The sequence below is a fragment of the Rhea pennata genome, chromosome 14 (assembly GCF_028389875.1).
Source record: "Rhea pennata isolate bPtePen1 chromosome 14, bPtePen1.pri, whole genome shotgun sequence".
Taxonomy (NCBI): Eukaryota; Metazoa; Chordata; class Aves; order Rheiformes; family Rheidae; genus Rhea; species Rhea pennata.
This window is the reverse complement of record NC_084676.1, coordinates 9,291,145-9,316,142: the sequence shown is the minus strand read 5'-3', so window position 1 is coordinate 9,316,142 and position 24,998 is coordinate 9,291,145. Positions and strand designations below refer to the sequence as shown.

Sequence of the window (24,998 nt, the reverse complement as noted above, 5' to 3'; positions counted from 1 at the left end):
GGCAAACAATGTCAAAGATTAAAGTAATTTTGCAACAGTTTAAACACTTGCATCTATTAATATAGAACTGGAATTCAGTCAGGTTCCCTCATCACTGATTTTCACTTCAAAACAAAACCCTTGTAGAGGTCAAGTTTGCCATGCTCTTGAAGCTTTCTGCAGTTGCTTCTCTCCCATGTTTCCCTTATCACCAATAGATGTAAACTCCTCTATCCTTCACCATGCTTTTTTGAAAGCTTGAAAAAACCCGCACTGATAAAAGCTCGCAATCCACATTTCAACACATTAATAAGTGTCCTGTAAATATGCAGGCTGCAAGAGGATTTGATTTCTAAAAGCAACATCCATAAATCACTCCAAATCCCTCATAAACTCTGCTGTGGACACAATAAAAAAGAGCAATGACCACCGGAGGCCCCAAACCCAACCTTAAAACAGCTATGCAGAGCCCTTCGTTCTTTCAGCACACTTTGAAAATAGCACTGCATATTTAGCAGCTTTTACTTTGCCAGTTACATCAGAAAAGAAACAGTCAAAAACATGCAGTAGAGTAAGAGGTTCATTTTCATTAATATTTTTCACCTCAATACTACACTACTGTAACAGAATTCCTGAGAATATCTTCTAGGACGTTTTAGGTCATGTTTGGAAATTGTTTTCATCTCTTGTGATCATGAAACTAATGACTGCTTTTTTACATGAAGTGATACCAACCACGAAAACTGGTATTTACCCCTTCCTTTAACTGAGGCTTTTATTATTAGGATTTTTAGTGACATTTTTGTAAAGCCTGAAACAGAGAATAAGCCATAAACAGATGTATTGAAAATACTTAGGGTCAATTTAACAATGCTTGATCCCAAGGGAGAGCCATTTCCTTTTGTGTCCTTGAATATGTATTCTCTCATTAAGTTGACAGGGAGGGATGTGGCTTGTGGTTAGATCAAATATTCCCTAGCTCAGTAAGCAAAGATAGGAAAGTCATGTTCTAAGGTCTTCCCATGGTCATATGTTATAGTGAGACCCATATAAGTACATTTTGAGTCTAATCCTGATCCCATAGGCCAATCTCCTATTTAAACAACTCTGTTTTGATCATGGGGAAGGCTGTAATTTCCTCTTAAAAGGACAACGCTTATAAAATTTAAAAGTATTAGAGAACAGATAAATTCTTTTTCTCATTTATTGTAACTCTTTATGGTTACAATAAATCAAGAATCTGCTACTTGGCTGTGATGTGCTAGCACGAAATGATCATCTTTAGGCTTCTAAGTAGCAAAAATATCTTTCAACCTACTGTTGTAATTTTTGGAGTGACCTTACAAGAGTATGTCAAACATTTTTACTTACATGGGCTTTGCGAAGCCTCTTAAAAACTACTGCAAACTGGAAATCAACTTTTTAAATCTAACCAGCTGATGGCACACTTCAGCTAAATTTTGAATCACACATGACTTGTACAGTATAAAGAAAATACAAGTAACATTATCCGTATTTGAGATGAATATGGTACCCTAAATGATATAGTAGGTTTCACAATAGCTACCATCCCATTACTGTAAAGCTTCTAACAATGTGGCTTTCAGAGACTGGTCATTCTCTTAAGTAGTTTCTAGTCCTAACAAAGTTTCTAGTAGTCTCTGATATAATTTAAGCTCCTTAAACAGTATGATGTAATTCTCTAGTTATCTATGAAAGCTGACAGGCTACCACTCTGTTATCAGAGAGACCTATGGGTAGCTGTTACCTCTGTATATTTTTACACGCAATGGTACAAACACTGCAAGGGAAGATCCCTAAATACCCTAACTGATTGGAGGAGAAGATAAAATATTAATAAAAGTACAGATTAACATTATGCTAGCCTATGTCATTTAGAATAGCCAGAGCCTCTAACTCCATGAATTATATGCAAAAATCTTCCCAGCACCAAAACCCCAAGACACATGTCCTATATGCATCAGAGATCTGAGGGGAGAAGGCATTTCACAGGCAGACTGTAATGTTTTCCCCAAGAGATCCCTCGATCTTCTGTTGGTTTGGGCTGGGAAGGCTACCAGGCTCTGCAGGAACTCAGTACCACAGACACATCTGCCCTTGCTAGCTTGGTTCCTCTTAAAGCCAGCCACAGCCTCGCTGCTCCTCATGTGATAAAGTCATAGCATGGGAGGCACGTTTGAACTGCATGCAAACTATATGGGGCTCCAGAGCCGCAGAACTGGCTCCCTCTAGTGCTTCCCTAAGCCCAAATTCTGCAAGTACGTTAAGGGCAACCTCCCTGGGGACATGACAGGGTTACTCTGCCTTGCCAAGAAAGCAGGAAAACATGAGCTTTGCTTCATGATCTCTGATAGTAAAGAGAAAAGGGGGGGAAGTTTCTTCAGCGTGTTAGAGTAAATAAAAACCTGGAAATAATCACATGCAAAACATTCTGCCATTTCTAAGACAGACATTTCCATCAGTCCCATTTTTCTTGGCATATTCACTAGGCCACATCCTGAGGCTTCATCTCATCTCATCTGGCATCATGATGAGATGCCATCACATGAGGGAGTGAAAAACTATAGGGTCCATCAGAGCAAACCAGTCATGACCCAATAAAATTTTAAGATTGAAGAGTCTGCAAGTTACAGTCCTAACAGATATAAGATGGAGGGATTCTTAATTTCTCTCCACAATGTATTTCTCAACTGGATTTTTTTTTCCCCTGGTCATGTACTTATCCTGCCATGCAGGGCTCCCCATGGCCATCCATTAGATATTACATGACTTACCCAAACAAACAGATTACTGCTCTAAGCTCTTTACCTTTAATCTCATAAATTCCCATTTTGTAGGTCCCATACAACCTGTTCTCCTTACATTAGGCAACACTGGTACCAGTCCATGTGAACATGCTAAACTGTGTAAAGCTCCAAAAAGGTTGCATGACATCTCCTCATAAGCTACCAACAATGATTTCTTCACCTCCTGCCACAACCTCAGTGAAGGTACAGGCAACCAGCTGATTGTAAAATCAGTGAAAAACTAATATGCAGGCTTGAAGGAAGGAAGAGAAGGATTAAAGAGGACATGGTCTGACACGCCAACTTAAAATATAAGTCTATTTCTAGCTCACTTGGTTTCTCTGGATATTTCTCTGGATTTATTCTAAACCTCTTTATTTCTACCACTGGAATCTTCTAAGACTGCCATTAGGCAAAGCCAGTCCAAATGAGCCCCAGGTCTCTCCTACTCACTTTGTTAGTCCTTTCTCTGTTGTAATATTTTCTTTAAAGAAAAAACTGTTTGGTTCAGGGCATCATCACCAAACCTTTTGGGACCAACAGGTATCAGCCCAATTTGTTAGGAGAGCCAAAACTCATCTGAGAAGCAGAATATCCACAATCTACTGAAATGGCAGATAATATGCTATGGCAGTTTGTGAGATGCAACTATATTCTATTGTGCATGATTTTTTTCTGCATTACTGACAGGCCTTCTGATGAACCCATTCAGTGGGCAAATAGATCTGTCTCCAAAGAGGAGTTGCTGCCATTTAGCATAGAAGGTGCTCACAAAACACCACGAATTTCTCCAGGTTAAGCTACTATGTGGAGTTTAATCACTAACTAGGGGCTAGTACAAAGCCATTCAGTTGAATGGCACAGCTGTAATGGCTCACAGAGTAATGTTACAGCCCAGCTGCACATAAATTAAACCCATTAGACTTCAATGCACTCAGCTATCACAGAAGTGCTTCTTATTTTTGAAAGGGGTTACGGTAAAATCAATCCAACTGAATGAGACTGAAACTCTGGATCATTTTGCATTCTTTGCCCTTTGGAAATGTGGTGTTCTATTATCTTTCCAAATGAGACAGGAAGACAAGAGGGGACATTAATATTACAAAGTATAGTCTGGAATATGTAAAAATAGCAACTTTCTGTTCAACAGATGTGCTCCCTATTCTCAGTCCTGTGTTCGCCTTTCACCTGACACAAATGAGCAGAAAATTGCACAGTGCAAGAGATGGTAACTCACAGCAGCTACGGTATGAAAGTAGTTGTATACAACAACTGGTTATTCCTATTAGGGACCCCAAATTAACAAGCTCAGTCTCAGAAGAATAGACCAGATCTGGTTTTGATATGTTTAACAACACAACTGCTTGCTTTTCCTCCAAACCACCACTCTATGGCTTACATACACCTAATAGGGCAGACTGGAGCCTCACGGGGATGATTCATTAGACAGAAAGGCCACTTGGGTCCTGAAATGTCCATAAACAAATATTTCAGCTACAACTAACATGAGGACAGGTCATGCTAGTTTTCATCACTTTAATGAAACCAAAAAATGTTTATATCCACTAGGATGTTTTGGGGACTGGAAGGGGTAGTCTGCATGAAGCATGCTATTATGTAAAGTGTTAAGTCAAGATTCCCAAGGCCAGGAAAAGCACTTGAACCAGTAACATAATGGTCAGAGCACCAGCCTAGAAAAATTCCATTCCAGTCTCTGCCGTAACAACTGTTTTTATGTTTTCTCTACAGGCTGTATAATAAAATCTCCATAGACAGCACAGGGAGAACAATACTCCTCCCTTCCAGACAGCTGGGCACAACACTGTGGCATGGCATCCCCGCCTCCGGCACAAGGCACCGTGATGCCCCAACTATACAGTGGCCTGGCCTTTACAGGACACATCCATCAAAATTTGTTCTCTGGGGGTTAAGGCACTCCACAAAGTGAAGAGAAAAATGAGTTCAAGAGTCCTTCACATAGAATGACTATTATGCCGACTGCCATCATATAAATGTTGGGCTTCCTCTAACTTATTTTTTTAAAAGGGAGAGTTTTACTTTTCCTTTTAAAGAAGAGCTGGAAGCACCTATCCTCTGTAGAAACATCAGGACTACGTATCCTAAGTGTTTGGGGATACCTTCCTATAGCATACAGGAAGATCCTTGGAGAAGACAGGTTTTCAGATACAGTTTCAGGTATGTAAGCCATAGAGTGGTGGTTTGGAGGAAAGGTAAGACAGGTTTTCAGGTTTCCTATTAGTAACCAGCTGTCAGCCCAGATTTACCCAGGTAGTCCATATTAGTTGCCATTGCTGCACCTCTGCATGCATTGTACAGGAATCACAGATAATAGCATTTTGTTGTCTTTTGTTTTTCTCTAAGAGAACACATATTTATCCAGGCTTATTTTTAACTTTATCAAATGTTTTTCCATACATTTGTCCTAGAAAAGTTTAATACTTTCCAGAAGACCTACGTATAGCATTCAGTGAGTATGCTAAGTATGAAAGAAAACTTTCAAAGGCTCACAAAAAAGAGGCAGCTATTTCACATGGAAGTGGTTCATTAGAGCCATCTGCTCCACTGACATTGCAAAGAGACAGAAATGATATATCTTCTTAAGCAACCTCTATCAATTCTTTACTATTTTAGGTTTGTGTATATATATATATATATCCAAAAAAATCTAAACTCCACCATTATTCTCTTGGGATGTGTAATTGGTGGTTTGTCTATGAATTGCGGGAGATGCTTCTCTCTGAATGCACACTAATCAGAGTATCATGAACAATGATTTTTGTGGTAAAAGTGTGTGGAAGTCTTTTACCCCATTCTCCTGCCTGAGTAGATTTGTTTGTGCCAGCCAGCTGAGAAAAAGCCTGATGTTTCGAAGGCACCAGCGAAGTTCATATATACTGGACAGTGTGTAACTTTAACATTTTCTGGGAAACAAGAGAATGAAATCTAGATATAAAAATAGATGTGGTTTAGCCAGTGCATAGAAGATTCTGGATTCAGGAACAAACTGAGTCCTTATTCTATTATGGAAAGCTGCTTTCACATTCAGTTATAGATGAATACATAAATGTATATAGATATTTGTGAATAATATGACTAATTAACTTGCATGAATCTTTACCCTGGTATTTTAAAGAACTGAAGCTCACACAGTAACACTGTCTGTCCATCCATCAGGTTTCCTCCCCATCCTCTTAATAACCTTTGAATCTCTTCACTAATTTCAACCAAATTGAATCGGAAGTTAAATGAGGCAAGATGATCAATTCCAATACTATTATGAAAACTGGTGTTTGAGTATGGGGAAGGGATCCAAATTATTGCCTCCTCTCAGGAGAAGACCTTTAGAAGTCCTTCCCTCAACCATTTCCAGAGCCTGCTGACTACTAAGCTTGCTCATGCTGACTGGCTAGGCAGCACACAGGTAGCCCAGAAGCAGCTACACAGCATGCTCCCATTTGCCCATTAAACAGGGATGAGAGGAACAGGACATATAGGAGGAAGCTATAAAAAGGGCAATGTGGTAGTCAAATGAAGGTGCTGGAAATATTAAATGAATAGTGTTAAAGAGACACAGGTCACAAACTCATATGAGATCAGCCTTCATTCATTCTGCTGATCACAGGACAGCTTTTTATACCGTGTTCATGCGATTGGTTTATAGCTACAATGTGGAGACAAGCAAAGCCTCCCCGTAGACAAAAGTAAGACTATGACGTCAATTTATGTCTCTGTAGCATGGGCAGATGAACCTACACTTCTCTGTTCTCCCTCATTGGTTGTGAAGTATAAGGTTAGGTTCAGTTTATATTCAGTTATAATCTGTGGTTTGGCTTTTTCTTAAAATACCCATAAACTTAGGAATTTTAGTTTAGTCTGAGTATACAGTTCTAATAAAGCTTTTATCTAAAACATATTTCTTCTGCTTTTCTAGTCATTCATTATCAAATGCTTACTGTTGATTTTGATCAAGCACTGGCTTAATGTTAAAGCTGCATTTTTGGTTTATTCACATAACCAGTGAACTCCATAGAGATAATAATCATGTCTTGGTCACTTCACTTTCCCATTAGCATCATCAAGGGTATAAGCCTAAAACCAATAGAAAAAAAGCAGCATGCCCTGAATCAAAGTCATTCTCTTCAAGATGAAATTGAATTAACTGAAACCTATAACACTTACCTGAGGCAAATATTTTATTATCAATTTTAATAATTAAAAATTAGTTAATTTTACAACTTTTTAATAGTCCTTGTAATGTGCATCATAAAAATACTCAGATTTCATGTGTCAGGATAAAGAGGCTGTCTAATGGGCTCAGTGAAACTTTTTCTCCCAGTGTAGAACACTGAAATTCTACCTAGTTTAGAATTCATTAATCCAAAATTTCCATAATACAAAGAATATCTTCAAAGAGAGAATTCAGTGATGACTACTACCATCTGCCATTCTGCCGTCTCTTCTCCAAGGCAGGATTATATAGCATCCTTTTTGTATTTGCTTACATGGAGAATTCATAGCAAAATGTGCTTTGTTTTATCTGTTCTTAATGTAGTAAGACTTTTTTGCTTTTACCTTTGAGAAAATCGTTTATCATATTATGTACTTCTGTTCCTTTTCACAGTGGCTCCCCTTTTTTTTTTCCAACGGTAGCATCACATGGCCACACTCTGCCAACCACCTGTGAAAGTGAAAGACCACAGTCTGGGAATTCTTGAATTAAGTGTACTCTGGGGTTTGTTAATACTAGTCTGAATCCCTCCATTTTCTAGCATCTAGTATTGTCACTGGGAAGGCTTGCAATCCCACTAGATGAATCAGTGACTTCATGTGGCAAATTCTGATCTTGATACTCTATGGCTGTGTATTGGCATAGTTTTGAGCTCAACATGGACAAGCTCATTTACATTTGCTGAGCAATAAGCACCCTGTTTCTACAAAACAGCAATAAAGGTAAAGAATAGTCTTAATTAAAATAGACTGGACCCTTATTTTATACCTTGTAAACTCAAGTCAAATTGAGGAAAACAATGGAAGGCTTGCAAAACTACTGGTTCAAGGTCTTTCAGATAACTGGAAGGTAACAGGGTGAGGAAATCTGGTGCTGTTGCTGGAAATTTCTTATTTCAAAACATATTAGCTTGACCAGCTAAGAACATGCTCCCTTTTAATTCCAATGCCCTTTATAAGGCTCCAGCCAAGACCCAAAGAAAAAGAGAATGGTTGTTTAAAATTCATAAGAACCCTTCCCAATTTCTTTGATAAGTCAAAGTGAAAAGTGGATGTAGTAAAGCTCTAATTTATAGCTGTGATTAAAAAGTCTTTAATTGCCTATTTCACAGTTTCCTTTAAAATGTTCTTTGGGAAGCACAACAATTGATTCCACCGAGACTTGCGTGCAAATGTTTAATTCTAGCAAAGAATCTGAACTTTACATGACCCCTGGAAAATTGTAATTATTTTTCCTATGTTTGATTTGTGCGCTTTTGGGTTGTTCATTTTGAAGATCAGAAATCTCCCCAAAAACTAAAATTAGCATATGCTCTGGAGCCTGAGGTAATTATAAAATAGTTCACCTCTCTTCTTTTAGATAGCTAAGAGTCCAATCCTGCACTGTTTTACTAAGTGGGAGCTTCAGCACTGATTTCAGTAAGAACTGGATTAGGTTTACAAAGAAAATGGGGATCCTGGCATTGAAGATCCAACATCGCCATCTATTGGACTCACATTCAGGTGAGAGTTATAGATACTTCAGTCCATCCGAGTTTGGTGGATTTTACACACTACAAATTCAGCCTCTTTAATAGTAAGTCAGGAAGACTTTTTTTTTTTTTTTTTTTTTTTTAAAGGCTGCAAGAGGATTTAGATTTCCAATCTTCCATTTAAATTAAGTCCCTCTCAGAAATTACGCATTCCTGATGCTGAGTCGATTTTGTCTAAATAAGATAATCTTTTTTCACAGTAAAATCCATGAAGGAAAGTTCAGATGTAAGCTTACAGAAAAAGACATCAGATAACTAAATTCTGCAGTTGCCTTTAAAAATCCCCTTCTCAAATTTCACTTACATGAAATAGCAATTTGGTTTCCATACAAATTATTATGTCTTAAAGTTTTACTCTGTTCCATTTTAAAAAAAGAAAAACATTGCTCAAGTAACTCAGGACTAGAATCAATAAAAAGTATTTCTGTGAAAAGACTCCCTTTCCTTTGATTGGAAGCTTCCTGACATTACCTGCATTCTTTTGTTAGAAAGAGTTTTGTTCAGTTTTCATTTCTGAAATAATTCACTTTCCTTCTTAAACCACACAAGTCGGCTACAGTAATAATCAAAAATAAAAGAGAAGCTATTTTCCAAAATGCTGAACGGAACATACTGTACTCCACTGCAGTATACCCCAAAAATCCCATCTGCAGCCTGTGGCATGAGCTGTGGGTGCAGTATGTTTCTTTCCAATGTTGATATTGTACCAGTATTGTAGCCAATGTGTCTTGAAGATCCTTATGGCCTTAACTGCACATTAACTAATTGTTGCTGTATGCCTGCTAATTTACATTATTCATGTCTTAAGCAGCCCAAGTCTGATCTTTTCTCAGGGATTCATGCTTTAAAAATACATTAGAAACTACCAGCAGCAGATGTAATTTATATACTCGGGTGTAAATTGGTCATTTTCAACCAATGACAAAGGCTCCTGCTTTCATTACTGTGTAAAAATCCAGAATCCAACTAAGGGATCATAATGCAACACTGAAGTAAGAGGACCTGCACTGTAGTAGGGTGACAAAGCAAGCCTCAAACAGGTAAAAAAAAACCTTTTAATATTCAGAATTTGGAACCCTCACTTGCACTAGTCTAGCAGTGCTATTCCTGCAAAGTCCACACGTTCTGTGAAAAACATGAAGCACATATATACAGTGCTCAGATGGTGGGCCTGAATCATCTGCTGTAAATATTAGTATCTGAAAATGTCCAAAGACTAAAAAATTCAAATGCCTATCTTCATAGCCTCTAGCTGTTTGAATCCAGGGTTTTGATTCAGTTTATGGGCAAAATTTAAACACCGTAACATCTTTTATATTGTATGAAGCTGGAATGGTGAGAATGAACAATTTTAGGATCACCTCAACATTTCATAGAAAAATAAGAATGTTTTTGAGATATAAATGTGAAATGTTTATTGGATAAGGGAGCTGGAAAACAGAATAACTTGCAGTTCATGGAAACACATAAAGAAATAATGCAACTTTCTGGAATGAAATACTAGCAAATTATTATACACAAAGTCAAATGTAATACATGGATGGATATCATCAGTCTTTAGGAGAGAATGGAAGCTGTAGCAGGAAAAGAGTTGCTCTGATTTACCTCAAAAAAAAAAATTGTTTCAAAAGTGATTTTTCAGAACATAGGAACAGCTGTTTTGCACACTCAATTTTCATGTTTCATGTTTCATGCATATAAATCAAGCAAAAGAACAGACAAATCCAATAGTATAGCGTCACCCAGAGTGCCTGCTGTCACTGTTATTATGCATGTAGATTAGATGCCTCTTTGTGTGAACTCAAGGATATAGGCTATGAATTCCAATAACTACATTTAAAGAGCAGAGTCATTTTACAAAATGACAAGTAGAAAAATGGAGAGTAACTGGTATGAATTTTTAAAATAAGTTGTTTTAACAATCTGACTAAAATGCCCTACTCCCCCCTTTTGCCTTCTTATCTTCTGTAATAGTATTAACAGTTGTAAAAAGTTACCAAAATTTGAAGTTCTGAATCTTAAGAGCACCGAGAAAAAAATATTTGTGTAAAATCTAGCAAAAATCTTTCATGACAAAAAGAAACAGAAGAATACAAGTATTTTTTCACATTGCTTTTTTCTATGTTTCTTTCAGCATAGTGAGAAGTTAGACTCAATATTTTTCAGTTACTGCAGTTTTTCTTTCAGTAGGTACACTACACTGTACTTGCACCAGTTGATCATGCCAAATATCATCATCATCAGGGTGTGGATAGAGGAAGAAACAGGAAAAATTTTGGAAGAGTAAAGAAGGTCTTGCTGGAGGAAAGTATGGAGATGCAGAATCTTTCCTGACTTTATCTCGTCAGCTTACGCTTGGCTCAGGAAAATAGCTGAGGTATTGAAGTGTTCCACTTCAGGTACACAGTGACCCTGGATTCTGCTGTGGGCTTACCCCAAGAGGTAAACTCTGTCAAGACAGTGAGTAAATCTCATCAATACAAGCTAAGGCTTCCATAACCAAATTCTTATCCAAACATTTCTACTTATTCAGGATTATATGTTCTTGATCTTCTTCAACAGGTGTTCTGTTAAATAAACACCACTGCTCTAAAAAACCCCTTAGCACCAAGAAAATTAAACAAATGACACTGAGATTCCATTTTTTGTATATATACAAGCTTCAGTTATTCATACACTTCCACTCAGAGCAATTAATTAGAGGTTCTAAAGGACTGATTAAAGCTGTAATATATTCTGTGTTGAAACAAGTGAAATTTATTGGTAAAAGCTGACATCTGTCCTATAACCTCTGGGGAAAGTGATTCTTACTAAAAAGTTTATGTTTGGAAATACTGTAAGAGAGCATGTTTATATATTTTTCAAACATTAAGTAACCTATGTACAAAACACTTCCATGAGGAAAGTTTAAGTTTAGTGTGTAAACAAGGGAAAGTAAGACATACAGCGCTAAGTCAGCACTTGGGAACCATCAAGGCTGAAGTTACACACTACTTCAGTTTCTAATGGAGATTACAGTAGTGTCTGGCTATTCATTTGCTAGGTAGAAGATTGGTCCCTTGATGGTGGCAAGAGAGCTCTTTGGTTCTTCTGGTGGATGTTTAATCCCTAAATGCCAGTAAAGTCTTTGGGCTTTTAACTCATGTTGGCACTTGCAGGCATTTCCACAGGAAGGATACTTTGTTCAGAGACTTTCACTGAGCTGCAGCTTGCTTAGGGCTAACCTTAGGATGAAACAATGGTACTAAACAGCAGCCATGAGGCTCAAAGGTAATTCTGCTAAAAAGGGCTCTTGGGGTCAACCCAGTCTTTAATGGAGCAGGACCACGGGAAAGCTTGCCCTTCTTGCTAGCTCTAGAGGAAAGATGAATTTCCCTAAATGAAATCAGGGAATTGAGCTTCTGGTGAGCTGCAGCATTTTCCCTGCTTTGTTTTGGGAGAAACATAATGCTGACTAGATTCCAGCTGAAAAGTTCAGGGAGCCCTGAAGTGTTTCCACAGCAGAGGATATGCTAGCAGAAAATTGTTTTGACAAAATCTGCTATTTTTTCACACACTTCTATAAAGTGTTAGTGACATGCTATGTTTCATCAAAGGTGAGGAAACCTAATTATAACTGTGTTGATAAGGAAAAACTGCCAGTCATTTTGGGTCAGCAGGCCCACGGCATCGGTGTCAAAGGTGGCAGACAGATTTTGGATAGTGCTCAGCAGGGCTGGCTAGGGATTGGAGCTGGAAGCTGCAGCATTTCTGAAAAGCAAACTGAATTTGAGGCTCCATGGAAGCTAGAAACCCCTGCCTCACACAGAGGCAAGGTAATACCTTGCCACTAAGCTAGGTATTTGAGCAGCAGTTCCTCAACAGAAACAGTAGTTCCTGTCAAGTTTTTACTGGCAAACAAACTTGTTTGGAAAAGGGAAATACAGGCTGGCACACGTTGGAAGGCATTATTCTCATCACTACAATTCTTAGAGGTGAAACCTCTTATATTTCTCAAACCCCCATGCTCTTTGCACAGCCAGGAGAGTTTTAAATAACATTTCAGCCAATTCAAAACTGCATGGCTTGATTTGAACCAGGGCTATAATCTCCTCCTCTCTTTCCAACTGAAATGATATTGAACAGGACAGTGTGAGGGTTCAGAAATATTTTCCGTAAGTCAGAATAAATTACATAGTGCTAGCAGAAAAACAGCAGAAAAGCATATTTTTCTGGGCTCAATCATTGCAGCTGGGAATTGCAGAACACTGAATCCACTTTTTTTATCTAGGGAGGAAAAAAGAAAGTTTTAGGCTTCCTGTTTGTTTTTACTATAACTCGCTGTTCTCTTGACAACTTACTGTAAGTGTTTCAGCATCTAATACCCACATCCATTTAAAAGGCATTTAAAAGATCATAATTTAGGTTGACATTAAAACTGTTGAGATATTATGGAATATAGAGTAAGAAATGTTCATTTAGAAACATTGATCAAACAAATGAGAACCAAAAATGAACCTGGATCTTCTACCTCAACTTTGAAAGGCTGAACACGCCACAAGCCCTTCAGGCTTGAATTGAAGCCCAATGATGCCATTGAGTGGATTTTATTTGGAATAGCGGTCAGATTTCAAAACATTTCTAAAGACACCCCCCCCCCCTTCCCCAAGACTCCAAGATTTGCATCTTTATTATCTTCTCACATTCTCACTGTCCTGCACCCTTCCAAGGCAGGGGGGAGTTGTCTGGGCCCACCGCCCACCTGTGCCACTTTCAGCTGTGCCCTTTGATTTCTCCCCACAAGGCCCATCCCTCACCCACCTCCTGCCACGGCTGAGCCGCGCCCTGGCCACAGATGGGAGAGCTGGGACAGGGCTCTGCCACCCCGGAGACCTCCTCTCCCTTTACCGACGCCTGATCGCTTGAGCTGCCTCTGGGAAGGCAGCACCCAAGTCCCCTGCACCGCAGCGCGGGGCCGGCACCTGCCCGCCCCCCACAGGCGGGACGACCCCTCTCTGCCTCAGGCGACGTCCCACCTCAGTGGGCGACGCAGCCACGACAGCCCCCCCCCGCCGCACCCGGCGCACGCGCGTGCCCAACGGTCCTAACGGCGCCCCCGCCGCGCGCCAGACGTCGCCAGACAGCTGCGTCGTGGCGTCATTCTTACGTCACGCTCGCCCGCGAGACTACAAACCCCAGCGACCTGCGTCCGGCCTCCGCTGATTGGCCGGCGCAGGCAGGAAGCGACCTGCGGGGTGAGAGGGCAGCGGGGCAGCCGGAAGGGAAGCAGCAGGTCTCTGCCGGCGGCGGCGGGGGGCCGCTGTGGGGTGGGCCGGGCCCGGCCCGGCCCGGCGCGGCGCAGCAGTCATGGCCGCGGCGGGGCGCTCCGTCTCCCGCGCTGGGGCGGCGGGCGGCCGCGGGGCTCTGCCAGGAAAGGCTGCCCGGGGTGCGGGGGCCAGGCCGGGGGGAGCGCGGGGCGGGCGGGCCCGCGGGCCGCGAGCGGAGCTGGGCGGCGCGGGAGCCGCGGCGGGGCAGAGGGCGAGGCGCGGGCGAGCCAGGTGGTGCTGGAGGCCTTGTGCCAGGTAAAGGCCGCAGCACAGAGCTGTGCTATGCCAGTCCGGGGAATCCTCGAGTGAGTCGTTCATGGAATCATGCAGGGGCCCCATTCAGCTCTAGAGCAAGTTAGAGAGGCACGCAGTAGTTCCTTCTTCTGCTGAAGGGATAACAGTTTGCCTGAGGTGATGTTAGAGTAAAATTTCAAGTTCCTCGATATTCATTAGTTGACAAGGCTTTTATATTAGGCTTACTGAGGTTTATTTCTCTCTCATTTCTAAAAACCTAACCCCTCCAAGGATTCCAACATGGAAGAATTTAAAGATTCAAGGCCACCGGAAGAATTACTCCATAACTTAAAGTTTTCTGATCAGAAGTCTTCAGAGAGCACCAGCTACTTGGCAGATGGCCCCAAAGATGTGCAGAATGTGAAAAACACAGAAAGTGGGTACATGCCATCTTCAGCCAAGGAGCCCACAGCAGCAGATGAGCGCTTCCATGACTGTCATGACTCCTTTGAGGCAAAAGAATCCAAAATGGATGATGAAGGGAATTTACAGAATGATGAGAATAGCTCAAAGAAGCAGACAGAGCTAGATGAAGAATACTTACTAGAACTAGAAAAAGATATGCCAGAGGAGGAAAAACAGGTAATACAAAGTATACCAAAGTTGAATGTAAAAAAAGATGCATTTTCAATGTCACTTTTTTGAATGGTGTGTGACCTTTCTGGCATAAAATTCAGCATGTAACTGGACCTTTAAAATTTTTTTATATGTCTAGTTTTACTGTTCTTAATTTCTTGGTTTTGGTAGCAAATATTTTGTTAGCTTTCCTTACTGTTCTTAATAATCACATTCCTTTGGAGATTTTTTTTTTCTTTTATGTACTGCTGGGCTCACCAGTGTGTACAGTTATTGTGATTGAAAGAGATTATAAGAAACAAAAATCACCTTGTTTCATGTTGCTTAGTTTGTGTGCATTTGTTGTTTTCTCCTGATTAGCTGCAGAGTACTTTACAAAAACTCAGAGGAGGTTTCAGGATAGTTTTGATATCTGAAAGGCTAGTTCATGTAATACTTTCAACTTTAACACCAATTAGCTCTATCTTTTTTAGATTACTAAGGATTTAAACAGACAAAGCACTTGAAACATTTGTTTCTTTGCTTGCTTTTGGTGCAGTTACATTGAACAAAAACTGGGTAACAAACTGGATATTGTGATGAGGAGGAATGGAGAGGCTCTGAGAAAAAGTCTAACAGCCTCCTTAATCCTTTTTACTTTCCTATAAGTCTCTGAGTGAATCACTTCTGGGCTTTTTGACCCTCAGTCGGTAATGCAGTGTAAAAGTAGTTTGTTTTCAGAGTTCTAAGACAGATATGGTCACTTTGTATTTAAGAAATGTGAAGCTTTTTCTAAATTTGAGAACTTGTAAATCAGTTTCAGGATTTCACTCAGTTCTCTTGAGTAATGTAGTGAATTTTTGTCAGAAATGCTCTCCATAGCAAGTGGTCATATGCTTTCTGCAGGTGTATGATTCCTTTTTTTCTTTTCTCTCTTAATTTAAGGGCATTCCTTTTTTCTTTTCTCTCTTTCTTTTAATTTAAGGGCATTAAATTAAAATGCATGTCCCCATGTGCTACTCTTAATTAAAATATATATATTTAACTTTTGAGAACCCTACTTCTGGTAGGTTAGGAAAAACAGAATTGTATAGCTTGGCTTTTCAAACAGATTGTACTTCAGAGAACTGATCCACCATTTTAGAGTCTGATTGGATTATCTAAGCAAGCAGCTAATTGTGCTGAAAATTGAAATAATGATGAAAGGTGCTACTATAGCTGCTATTAAGCAGTTGGGGAAAGGGGAAATTCTGACCTTTTGTAACTTACATAACAGAAGACATCAACAGACTTTAATATATTATACTCTGTTATAGACCTATAGGCATGAATTGGATCTTATTTTGATAAGAGTGCTTACTGGAAGCCTGGCTGTTTAATTTGGATCATAGGTAACACACTGAATCATAAATTATGATGAGTGAAGGAGAGAGTTGGGTAAGGAATGGCAGTTGATGGAAAGGTAGACAGGACTTTAGGAAAGCATTACCTCTTAGGCAAAGGCAGTGTATTGTATAGCTTTATAGTTTTTATTCTGGAAACTCCTAAATTATCAGGAACAGTAGTAGTAATAACTATTGGAGTGGACAATCAACAAAACACTACTAAAATGAAGAATTTGGTAAAAGAAGTAAATAAGAAATGAAGGTAAATATATATATATATATATATATATATATATTAGTATGTAAAATACTGTGTGTGTTGCTAACGATTCTTAAGTTTCATTAGACTTAGAGGTTTATTGGTTTTTTTTCGTACAGGCAAGAGAATCCTTTCTTTTTTGTCTGACTTGAAAAAGCTGTACAGTTCTTTCATAACTGTTGGCTAGACCAGTCTGTGTTGCAGAAGTAAATAAATGTTGGCTATCCATTGCACCAGAAAGCTGGAAAGGGGGAGAAGCTTGGGAGTAACTTTGCTATGCCATGATCTTATGTCCGCTGTCATAAATTGAGCATGATGAGCCAGAAGTATGCAGAGCTTAGCTCCAAGAAGCAACTGAACAATGAAATTGTTGGTTACAGGTCAGTGCAATGAAATTTAATCAAGTTCTTGTTGAAGTAGTTTGCTTGCTGGTAGGGTGTTCTTTTGATTGAAATACGTCGGTGAAGGAAAAGGGAATTTTTCACCTGTATTATGGATATTTCTGCATTAATGTGGAAATTCTTTGGGGTGGAAAAGCAATATGGCATTGGGAGTGGGAGGGGAACAGGAACACATTAAATACTTGAAACAGGAATGAGACTAAGTGTAACACTTGTCTGCTGCTTGACCTCATGGAAATCGCTTCGTCCATATTTCACTCTTCCTCCATCTGTAAAACGGGCATGATGATACTTGTCAATTGTAGTTTTGATATCTAATAATGAACAACTGGAAAAAATCTCAAGAGGTTCTCTGGTGCATTCTTTGCCTCAAGGCAGAATCAGCCATGTTGATGTCATTTCTGACACATTTGTCTCTTGTTATTAAGGACCTCTAGTGACTGACTGCCTAGACAAGTTATTCAAGTATTTTGCCATCCTTGCCATTATAAAGCTTGTATTTGTCCTGTTCATTCATTGTGTGTATGAGCAAAGCACACCTTATTTGCTTGGGTTTTTTGGAACCTTTTCCAACCTAAGTTATTCTATGACTTTTACACTTAGGTAAAAGTCATCTAGTCCAGTCCCCTGCTCAAAGGCAGATCAGCTGAATCAGGTTGCCCAGAGCCATATCTGTTTGAGTGTGTCCAAGCCCAGAAATTCCACAGCTTCTCTAGATACCTGTTCTGGTATTTAACTACCTTCATTGTGAAAACCTTTTTCCTTATATCAAATCTGAGTTTTCTTTATTGCAACTTGTGACTGTTGGCCCATATCCTTTTTTCTAGATGACTACAGGAAGTCTGGCTCAATTTTCTGTAGCTATAATATCTCCCCTGAGCTACCTTTTCTCAAGTCTGACAAACTCAGATCTCCTAAGCTTCTTTGCCCAGGTTATGGCTTTTAGCACCCTTGCTATCTTGGTGGCCCTTCCCTGGACTTCCTCTGGTAAGTCAATGCTGTTTTGTATTGAGGAGACAGACTGGACACAGTTCTCCAAATGCAGTTCCTCAAGTGCTGAACAGAGGGGAATAATCACATCCCTTGATCTACTGGCTACACAGAAAAAACATTAATGCATTGTCCTTGCATCTTCTCCTGTTTTTTCCAACTCATATTTGTTGCTTGTACAACAAGAAGCACTGAGATCATGCAGCAGTATAACTGTAATTGTATGCAGTTCTAGAGTTTAATAGACAAAATGCTGAACTTCTGGTGTAAAAATTGTCATAGAATTAAGGACTATAAAGAAAGGAACAGACCTAGAAATGGAGATGTCTTAGCTCTTTGCATCTCTTGTTTCTCATGTATCATTAGGTAATCATTTAATTTTTCACATCAATCTTTGCCTTTGGTAAAATTAGCAAAAGAACTGTACTCCATTGAAAGATGCTATGCAAGTGCCTCTTTCCTTAGTTTCATTTCCAGTGGTGTTGAGAGATTATGCCCTTCAGATTGCTTTGTGACTAATGAAGTAGAGGGAATCTGCAGGTTAGTGTCACCATAACTATTACCCTGGCAATATTTTTACTGTGGACTTTGTTCATGTGCCATAGTTTTGTGCTGAGTGTGTGTGTGTGTGTATATGCACACACGTATACAGTCTTAAAATATAGCTATATTCTCTCAAGTTCTGCTTATAACAGATACCAACAATATTTAGTTAGAGAGATCTGTAAACAAATGAGGAATGAGAAGCTTACAGCAGTTATAATTATTGATGTAGCCTATATGCACATTCTTACTTTGCATCACCTCACATTTTCTCTTTAGTAAAATCAGGGTGATAGGTCATTCCTGAAGTCACACCCTAAATTACCTTGAAATTGATGTTTACAAATTTTATTTCATTTTTAAAAGTGAAATTTTCCATATTTAGTTATAAAGATAATCTTATAATTGATGCAGATTTTAAAGAAATGTACTGCAGTTATGTTCTGAGAAGAGTTTCTTTACATCCATTTATCCAGAGTTCTTCAAAACTTCTAACCTCCTTCCTGTTACTCAGAAGGTCATTTCTGAGATGAAAGGCAGCAGGAATTTTTTGCAGCTGGAGAAAATGAGGCAGAAATATTCAGAGCTTGTTTATTTGACTGTTTAGGCTGTGACTAGACACTCAGCAGCAGTTTTGTTTGCTGCTTAGGCAGTGCTTGTTTAGTCATTCTCAGCCCCCTGCTGCCTCCTTAATTGTGCTGGCACACCTGTCTGCATGAATGTGCAGTGAACCTGTTACGGGGACTGATTCAGATGAAAAATAATGCTGTATTGCTGTATTTATCAAGGACACTGCTGCCTAAAGTAGGCCTCAAATGGCAGCGTCATGATGGCATTTATTTATGAGGTAGATGCATTTTCCTCAATCATATTACTTGCCTAAGTAAGAAAACTTTATATGAACGGTGGCTGGAACACCAACCATAAATTAAGTACTTGAGTCATCGGAGAGCTCAGTGTTAGCCCTGCTCTATCCAGATTATGGAGCCACATCTCTACTATGACCACTGTTGCATTTTAACAGCATTAACAAATTAGTGCTTTTGAGTTATGTTCTCAGATAGCTAGGCTGTAGAAAAGGAAGTTTTTCTAGTTTATTCTGAAGGTGCAGGGACAGATTTTAGTCCTTGCTCTATGTATTTATGTATATCCGTGCACAGGCTTTCACAGCAGCAGCTCAGAGCAGAAATTCTCACCCACACAGAAGCTGCTACAGAAATCAAAGGGAAAGAGCAAGTGGTTGTGTATTTTCTTTCAATTATATTTTTATAGCCCTGTACTACAGTGACATTTCTGATTTTTAACCAGCAGGAATTACTTCTGAGGAAACGCCACTGATGCCATAAGAAATCAGGTCTTCTCTGTACAAAGAAGTAAAAACTTGAAGGGAAGAGTTTATTAAGACACAGACCTGCAATAAATATTCTGAAGAAACAGATGTAGCATAGACAAGAGCCAGGTTACTTGCCTGGACTTACAGCTCTGAGCTTTTTGAGAATTATGCAGCTTGAAACAAAATTCACTTTCATAAGACTTTTTTTTTTTTTAAGCATGCTGATTGCTGCTTCAGCGGAGTCACTGAGCAGTAAATTGCTTTTGATGCATTACAAACAGATTTTCTGGTTAGTTGTCACTGACAGTGATGGCTTTGACATTGCTCTAGTCTGCAGAATTAATCAGAAGACACCCAACAGCTGTTATATAGTAATTGTTTCAGTCTGACACAGCCCTCTTCTGGAGGGACGCTCATTAATTATGAGTTTATCCAGCAACAAGATTCTGAATCCCTTGTGCTCTTCCATCATGACAGATGTTGTCTTGTTCTTTGAACCTTGTAGGGCAAAGATTTAAGCACCAGACCAAGAAAGCTCTTATGTTTGATATTGAACCCTCCTTTTTAGCTGCTGAAAGACCCTGGAATAAATATCTAATACTCCTCAAAAGCAGTTACCTTCCTTGGTCTCTTGCATGTGTTTAGAGCTACAGCTGGCTGTAATCATGATCAATTTCTATCTTAACTCTGGGAAACGTGTCAGCAAGAGAAGGAATATAAATCTAGTAGAAGAGGTTTCTTTCTTTCTTTCTTTTTTTTTTTTTTTTAAGTGTCTCAATAGTACTCTTTAGGTTAAAACGTTTTCTTTTTTTTTTTTTTTTTAATGCCTGAGATTTTGTTATTTCTGGGCTAAACAGAGCAAATCTTATTTCTTCAGAGGTTCTGAGGTGTGTTTGAGAACATCTTTGTCCTCATCAAGAAACTTCTTTTAGAGTGTTCCCCCCCTCGAGCTTTTCCCCCTCCCCACCATGCTTCGGATTCATCCATTTGTTCTCCCATAAATTGCATCTTCTGTTTAGAATTTGCCTTTCCAGTGTTTGAAACCAGAAGATTTGACCCTGGATTCTTCTGAAGTGGCTTCTCAGTTGCAGTCATTCGTTTCTGCATTTGGTATTTTCTTAGTTCTAGGCATCTGTCCAGAACATAGTGTAGTAACCTTGACTCCATCCAAATTCAACTAGTTTCTCTACAGAGATTACAAAATAAAAGCTAAAGTACAAAATGGAAGACAGGATACAAAGAAGCTAGTCATGATTTGGAGGTCTCAAAATTCTTCTGGGAAAGAATGAAGTGGGAGGACTGAAGAACGTAGTTCTAACACATGAGAAAAAGCAACTGACTGTACAGCAGCAAAATGTACTACGTAAATCACTGACAAATACGAATAAGGAATATATCTCTTGTTAACCTTTCTCATCAACATTCAAAATTATTTTGCATAGCAGTGAAACCTGCAAGACAACTGAGTTTTGAAGGGGTCACAATGTAGTCATGTGAAATACAATAAAAGGAGATTCCATTATTAAAATGACCTGCTTTAATAGCCTGGATCTGGTATACAGTATAGCAGCAATATTAAATAACTTATTTTGGTCAAATCAGAGGAAAAGAAGGATTGTTAGGCTGAAACTGCCTTGTCTTATATCTTGAAAAATAGAATAAAAGATGGACAGTGTATTTTCCTGATTTAAAGCTTAGGGAAATACATCTGAGAAGTATATCCATCTCTGACAGAGTAGTTGATTGATGGTGGATGATGGTAGATGGTGGGAAGAACCTGAGTAAAAGCTGATGTTATAATTTCCCCCTGTGATTTATAGTTTTTGGGTTGCACTTATAAACTAAAAAAAGTATCTTTTGTTGGATGACTCTTTAGCAGAAAGAGTGATCAACTGTTCATTTTTCTTTCAGTGCTGCTATCTGATTTTAGTCTTATGTTCAGTTTTAAATTTCTCTGGAAGAGGCTGATGCTATCAGATTGAGATCCTTGTTTTACAAAATTTAGAGCTTATCTATGGCTAAAGGTTTTGGCTCGTGTGGTGATGGATTAAGTTGTCAGCCCCACTTTTCTGCCTGAGGCTATTGCATCTTGAGCAGGGATGGCTAAGTGGCATATATTATTGCTCAGGAATAGTCAAGTTTTCAGTCTGGCACCTTAACTTAAACTGACTGTCAAGAATGGATGGGACCTATTATCTATGAAAGTACTACTTACAGTTTCAGGGAAAAGTAGTGATTTGGCAGTGGAAAGGTTAATGCATCTTTACTGAGAACTTACAATGAGCAGAAGTCTCCAGAGTCTAGCACTGCTTATTGCTCAACATCTCAAGTGTAGAGGGTGGATTTGGCAGAGTTTTGAAGCCAATTTTGCAAAGATTGAGTGTCTACAATCTTAAGTTGAAGTTCAAATCACTGAATGCATGATACAGCAATAACTTCACAAAACTGCAGGGGGAAGCAGATAACTGCTAATTGATGTCTTACAATAGAGTTCATATTTGAAGATGGAAAATATACTCCTTACCTATTTAAATTCCTTGCTTCTGTGTACTTTTTGAACCACAGTAGGTTTAAATGACTGCTATTTGACCATACAGAAGGGCATATAAGATGCAGATGTGCATTGCCACACTGTAGGAATAGACTTGGAGAGAAGCGAGCACATTTTCTGCTCTTGATAATACTGGAGCCAAGAACAGTTCCCTAGCAAAGTTAAATCAGTTGATCAAATAAAATACATAAGAACAGCCAGAAGAAGCATTGTTGGAAGCCTTGCAAGCTGTGATAGTATTTGTCCTCCAGCTGTGATAGTGTTTGTCCTCCAGCTCCTACCATCTATATTTAAAGATACAAATTCCAACACTTTTATTATATTGGTTACTTCCAAAATAAACGGTTAAAACTTATAGGTTACTTTAATAGTAGAACAAACCTCATCTTAATGCTTTTTCTTTTTAACCTTGAACCTTTTGGCAGAGAAGCAGAGGTTGATGACTTTGACTTTTTTTTTTCTTGAGTTGCTTTACTTCATTGACAGAAGACCAAGCTGTCCTTTTTCATCTCCTCAGATCACTTGCTAATCTTCATCACCTCTTGCAAGCCAGACAAGTTTATGTTAAGATTCCAATTTCTTCAGAATGTGGATGACTGTAATTCAGTATCCAAATCTATGAACCTTTCTAAATCAGATTTCTTTAAGAGTCATAATACTAGCTAAATGAAGTTATTTCTGCTAAACTAAACAAACAAACAAAAAAAAAAAAACCTTTATGCATTAAAAGCAAATGCCTGCCACTTGGAATTTGTCATCTTCATATTAAGAAACTTTGCAAAAAAAAAAAAAAAAAAAAAAAAGACGTTTAGGTTTTGCTCATTTTGGATAGCAGAAAACCATTATGCAGTGTAAGCTGGGGAGATTATACCTGACCCAGTGCTCATATATGAACAGCCTGAGGGAACACAGTAGGTCAAAATATTTTTTCCTTAGGCAGAGCATTCTAGGAGTTCAGTCTGACCTACTTCCCTCACTGAGGAATGGCTAGCATGCCCTGCAGCTACTTACATCTTTTTCTGAAAAACGAGCGGGTGGAGACACTGAAATGACATTGTGCAAAATTTGTCCCAAGGACAAGTCACTTGCAATTTTTTCACTCTGGGCTGATACAATCATAGTAAATTGATGACCAGTCAATTTGCAGTTGGTCATCTAAGCTGCAAGTCCAGCATACTGGATAAGGACATTAGTGCTTTATTCTATTTAATCCTTAATTTGAACAGAAAATGGATTCTAACAGTGTCTGCATGTGGATGCAGGGTATGCTCCAACAGTCCTTTCAGAAAAAATGTAAATTAATCCAAAATAGTTGACTTCTCCTGCTTTTGTATCAGGACTTACGTACTAAAGAAATGCATGTACGTGCAAGAATAAATTATGCATTTATTTCACATATATGTAAGGCCAGAGCACTTAGGACATGAACTTCTAATGCATGCTTTGGTATTCTGTGGGACAACGAGGGGAATTTGCTTTTGGAGCACTCTGCTGCTCTGTATTGCTAGTGGATGATATTCCAGATACAAAATCAGGATATGCATGAGATGCTTTATAGACTTCATCTATTTAAAAAGTACTGCTAAAACTAGTACAGTCTGGATGCTAAGGGATAGCCTGAAACCCGTAATACAGGCATGTCTTGAACACATTTGTCAAGTTAAAACAAATTCTTGTTTTGAACCCAGACTGCATTGCTTGCATAGCTGTTTTCCAGAGTTGAGTAAGATGCAAAGCTGTATAAGGTGTCCTTAACAATGCCTCTGGCTTCTGACACATGTGTAGACAACACCTCTTCTGGTCAAATATTCAGAAATGACAGCGGGACTGTTGCTGACATTTGTATATCTTTAATAGTTATGTGAATAGTAGTCTTCTGTCCTTCCAGTTTGTAAAGCTTGAATTGCAGGCAAGAGGACATATCAAAGAACAGGCTTAGCAGGGAGGAGGGTTGTATGAATTGCCAGTTTTCAAGTACAAGAGCCCCTAAACTCTCAATTGCTCAGAACTTCCAACTCTGTTTTTTTTTTACAATAAACGAGGCTGAACAGCTGCCTTGGTCTATCATCTGGGCTGAGTTCTGCATATCTGAGGATGTGCAATTTTGTTTTATTGATTTATTTTATTGTTTTAACTTTTTAAATGTAAAGCCTATTTTCCCAAAGCATTCTCACTTCAAAACACTGTTTTTATATTAGTAATTAATGCTCGATGGGAGTAAGCATATAATCTTTTGTGATGTTTTTAATGAAACCAAATGATAATCCAGGTTCCAGTGTTCCTTGATTTTACTGTTTGAGTCGGGAACGCTGCAACCATGCCATAGTTCTCACTTCCTAGAATAACAATCTTTTGTATATATTTTGCAGACAACTCTATCCTATGCAATAGGGAATCAGTTAATGGCACTTAAAAGCCAATTCTAAATAGGTCACGAGCGATGAAGTCAGAGGTGGTGTTATGAGCACGTCTTACGTTGTGAGGGTCGTCTATGTAGATCTTCTATGTTTTCTGGAAGAGTCATCTCACAAACCTGTTCTGTGCTGAAATCTGACTTTATTCATTGCAATAAGACTGACTTCTGTTGTACTTCTACTCTCTATGCATTAAAGATGTTTAAAATTTTTTTTCCTATGGAGTGACAAGTGGGGGTGAGGCAGTGACCCAGTTCCAAAGTTTAGGTGCAGTTTTCAAATGTAGTTATGTACTCCATGTATGAGCAGCCAAATACCACATATATGCAAATAATTTGTCTGAATTTTAATATAGTTTGTCTCTTAGGTGCTCAGACTTGTTTTTGTGCTCATATTTAGAC

The 24,998-nt window shown here is 38.9% G+C and overlaps 1 protein-coding gene across 3 annotated transcripts in view; it reads left to right on the top strand.

The window, feature by feature from the left end:
* Positions 1-13,806: 13,806 nt before the first annotated feature.
* The window catches only part of TTC1 (tetratricopeptide repeat domain 1), a 33,598-nt gene continuing 22,406 nt past the window's right edge, over positions 13,807-24,998 (top strand). Inside the window, exons 1-2 of one of the 3 annotated variants that reach the window (XM_062587226.1) lie at positions 13,807-13,838; positions 14,398-14,748. In XM_062587226.1, coding sequence (XP_062443210.1) covers positions 14,407-14,748 — 342 coding nt within the window. In that variant the 5' untranslated portion in view covers positions 13,807-13,838; positions 14,398-14,406. Of the gene's footprint in view, positions 13,839-13,882; positions 13,992-14,111; positions 14,128-14,397; positions 14,749-24,998 lie in introns of those variants that run through there. The other 2 variants (XM_062587225.1, XM_062587227.1) reach the window with 2 other exon arrangements.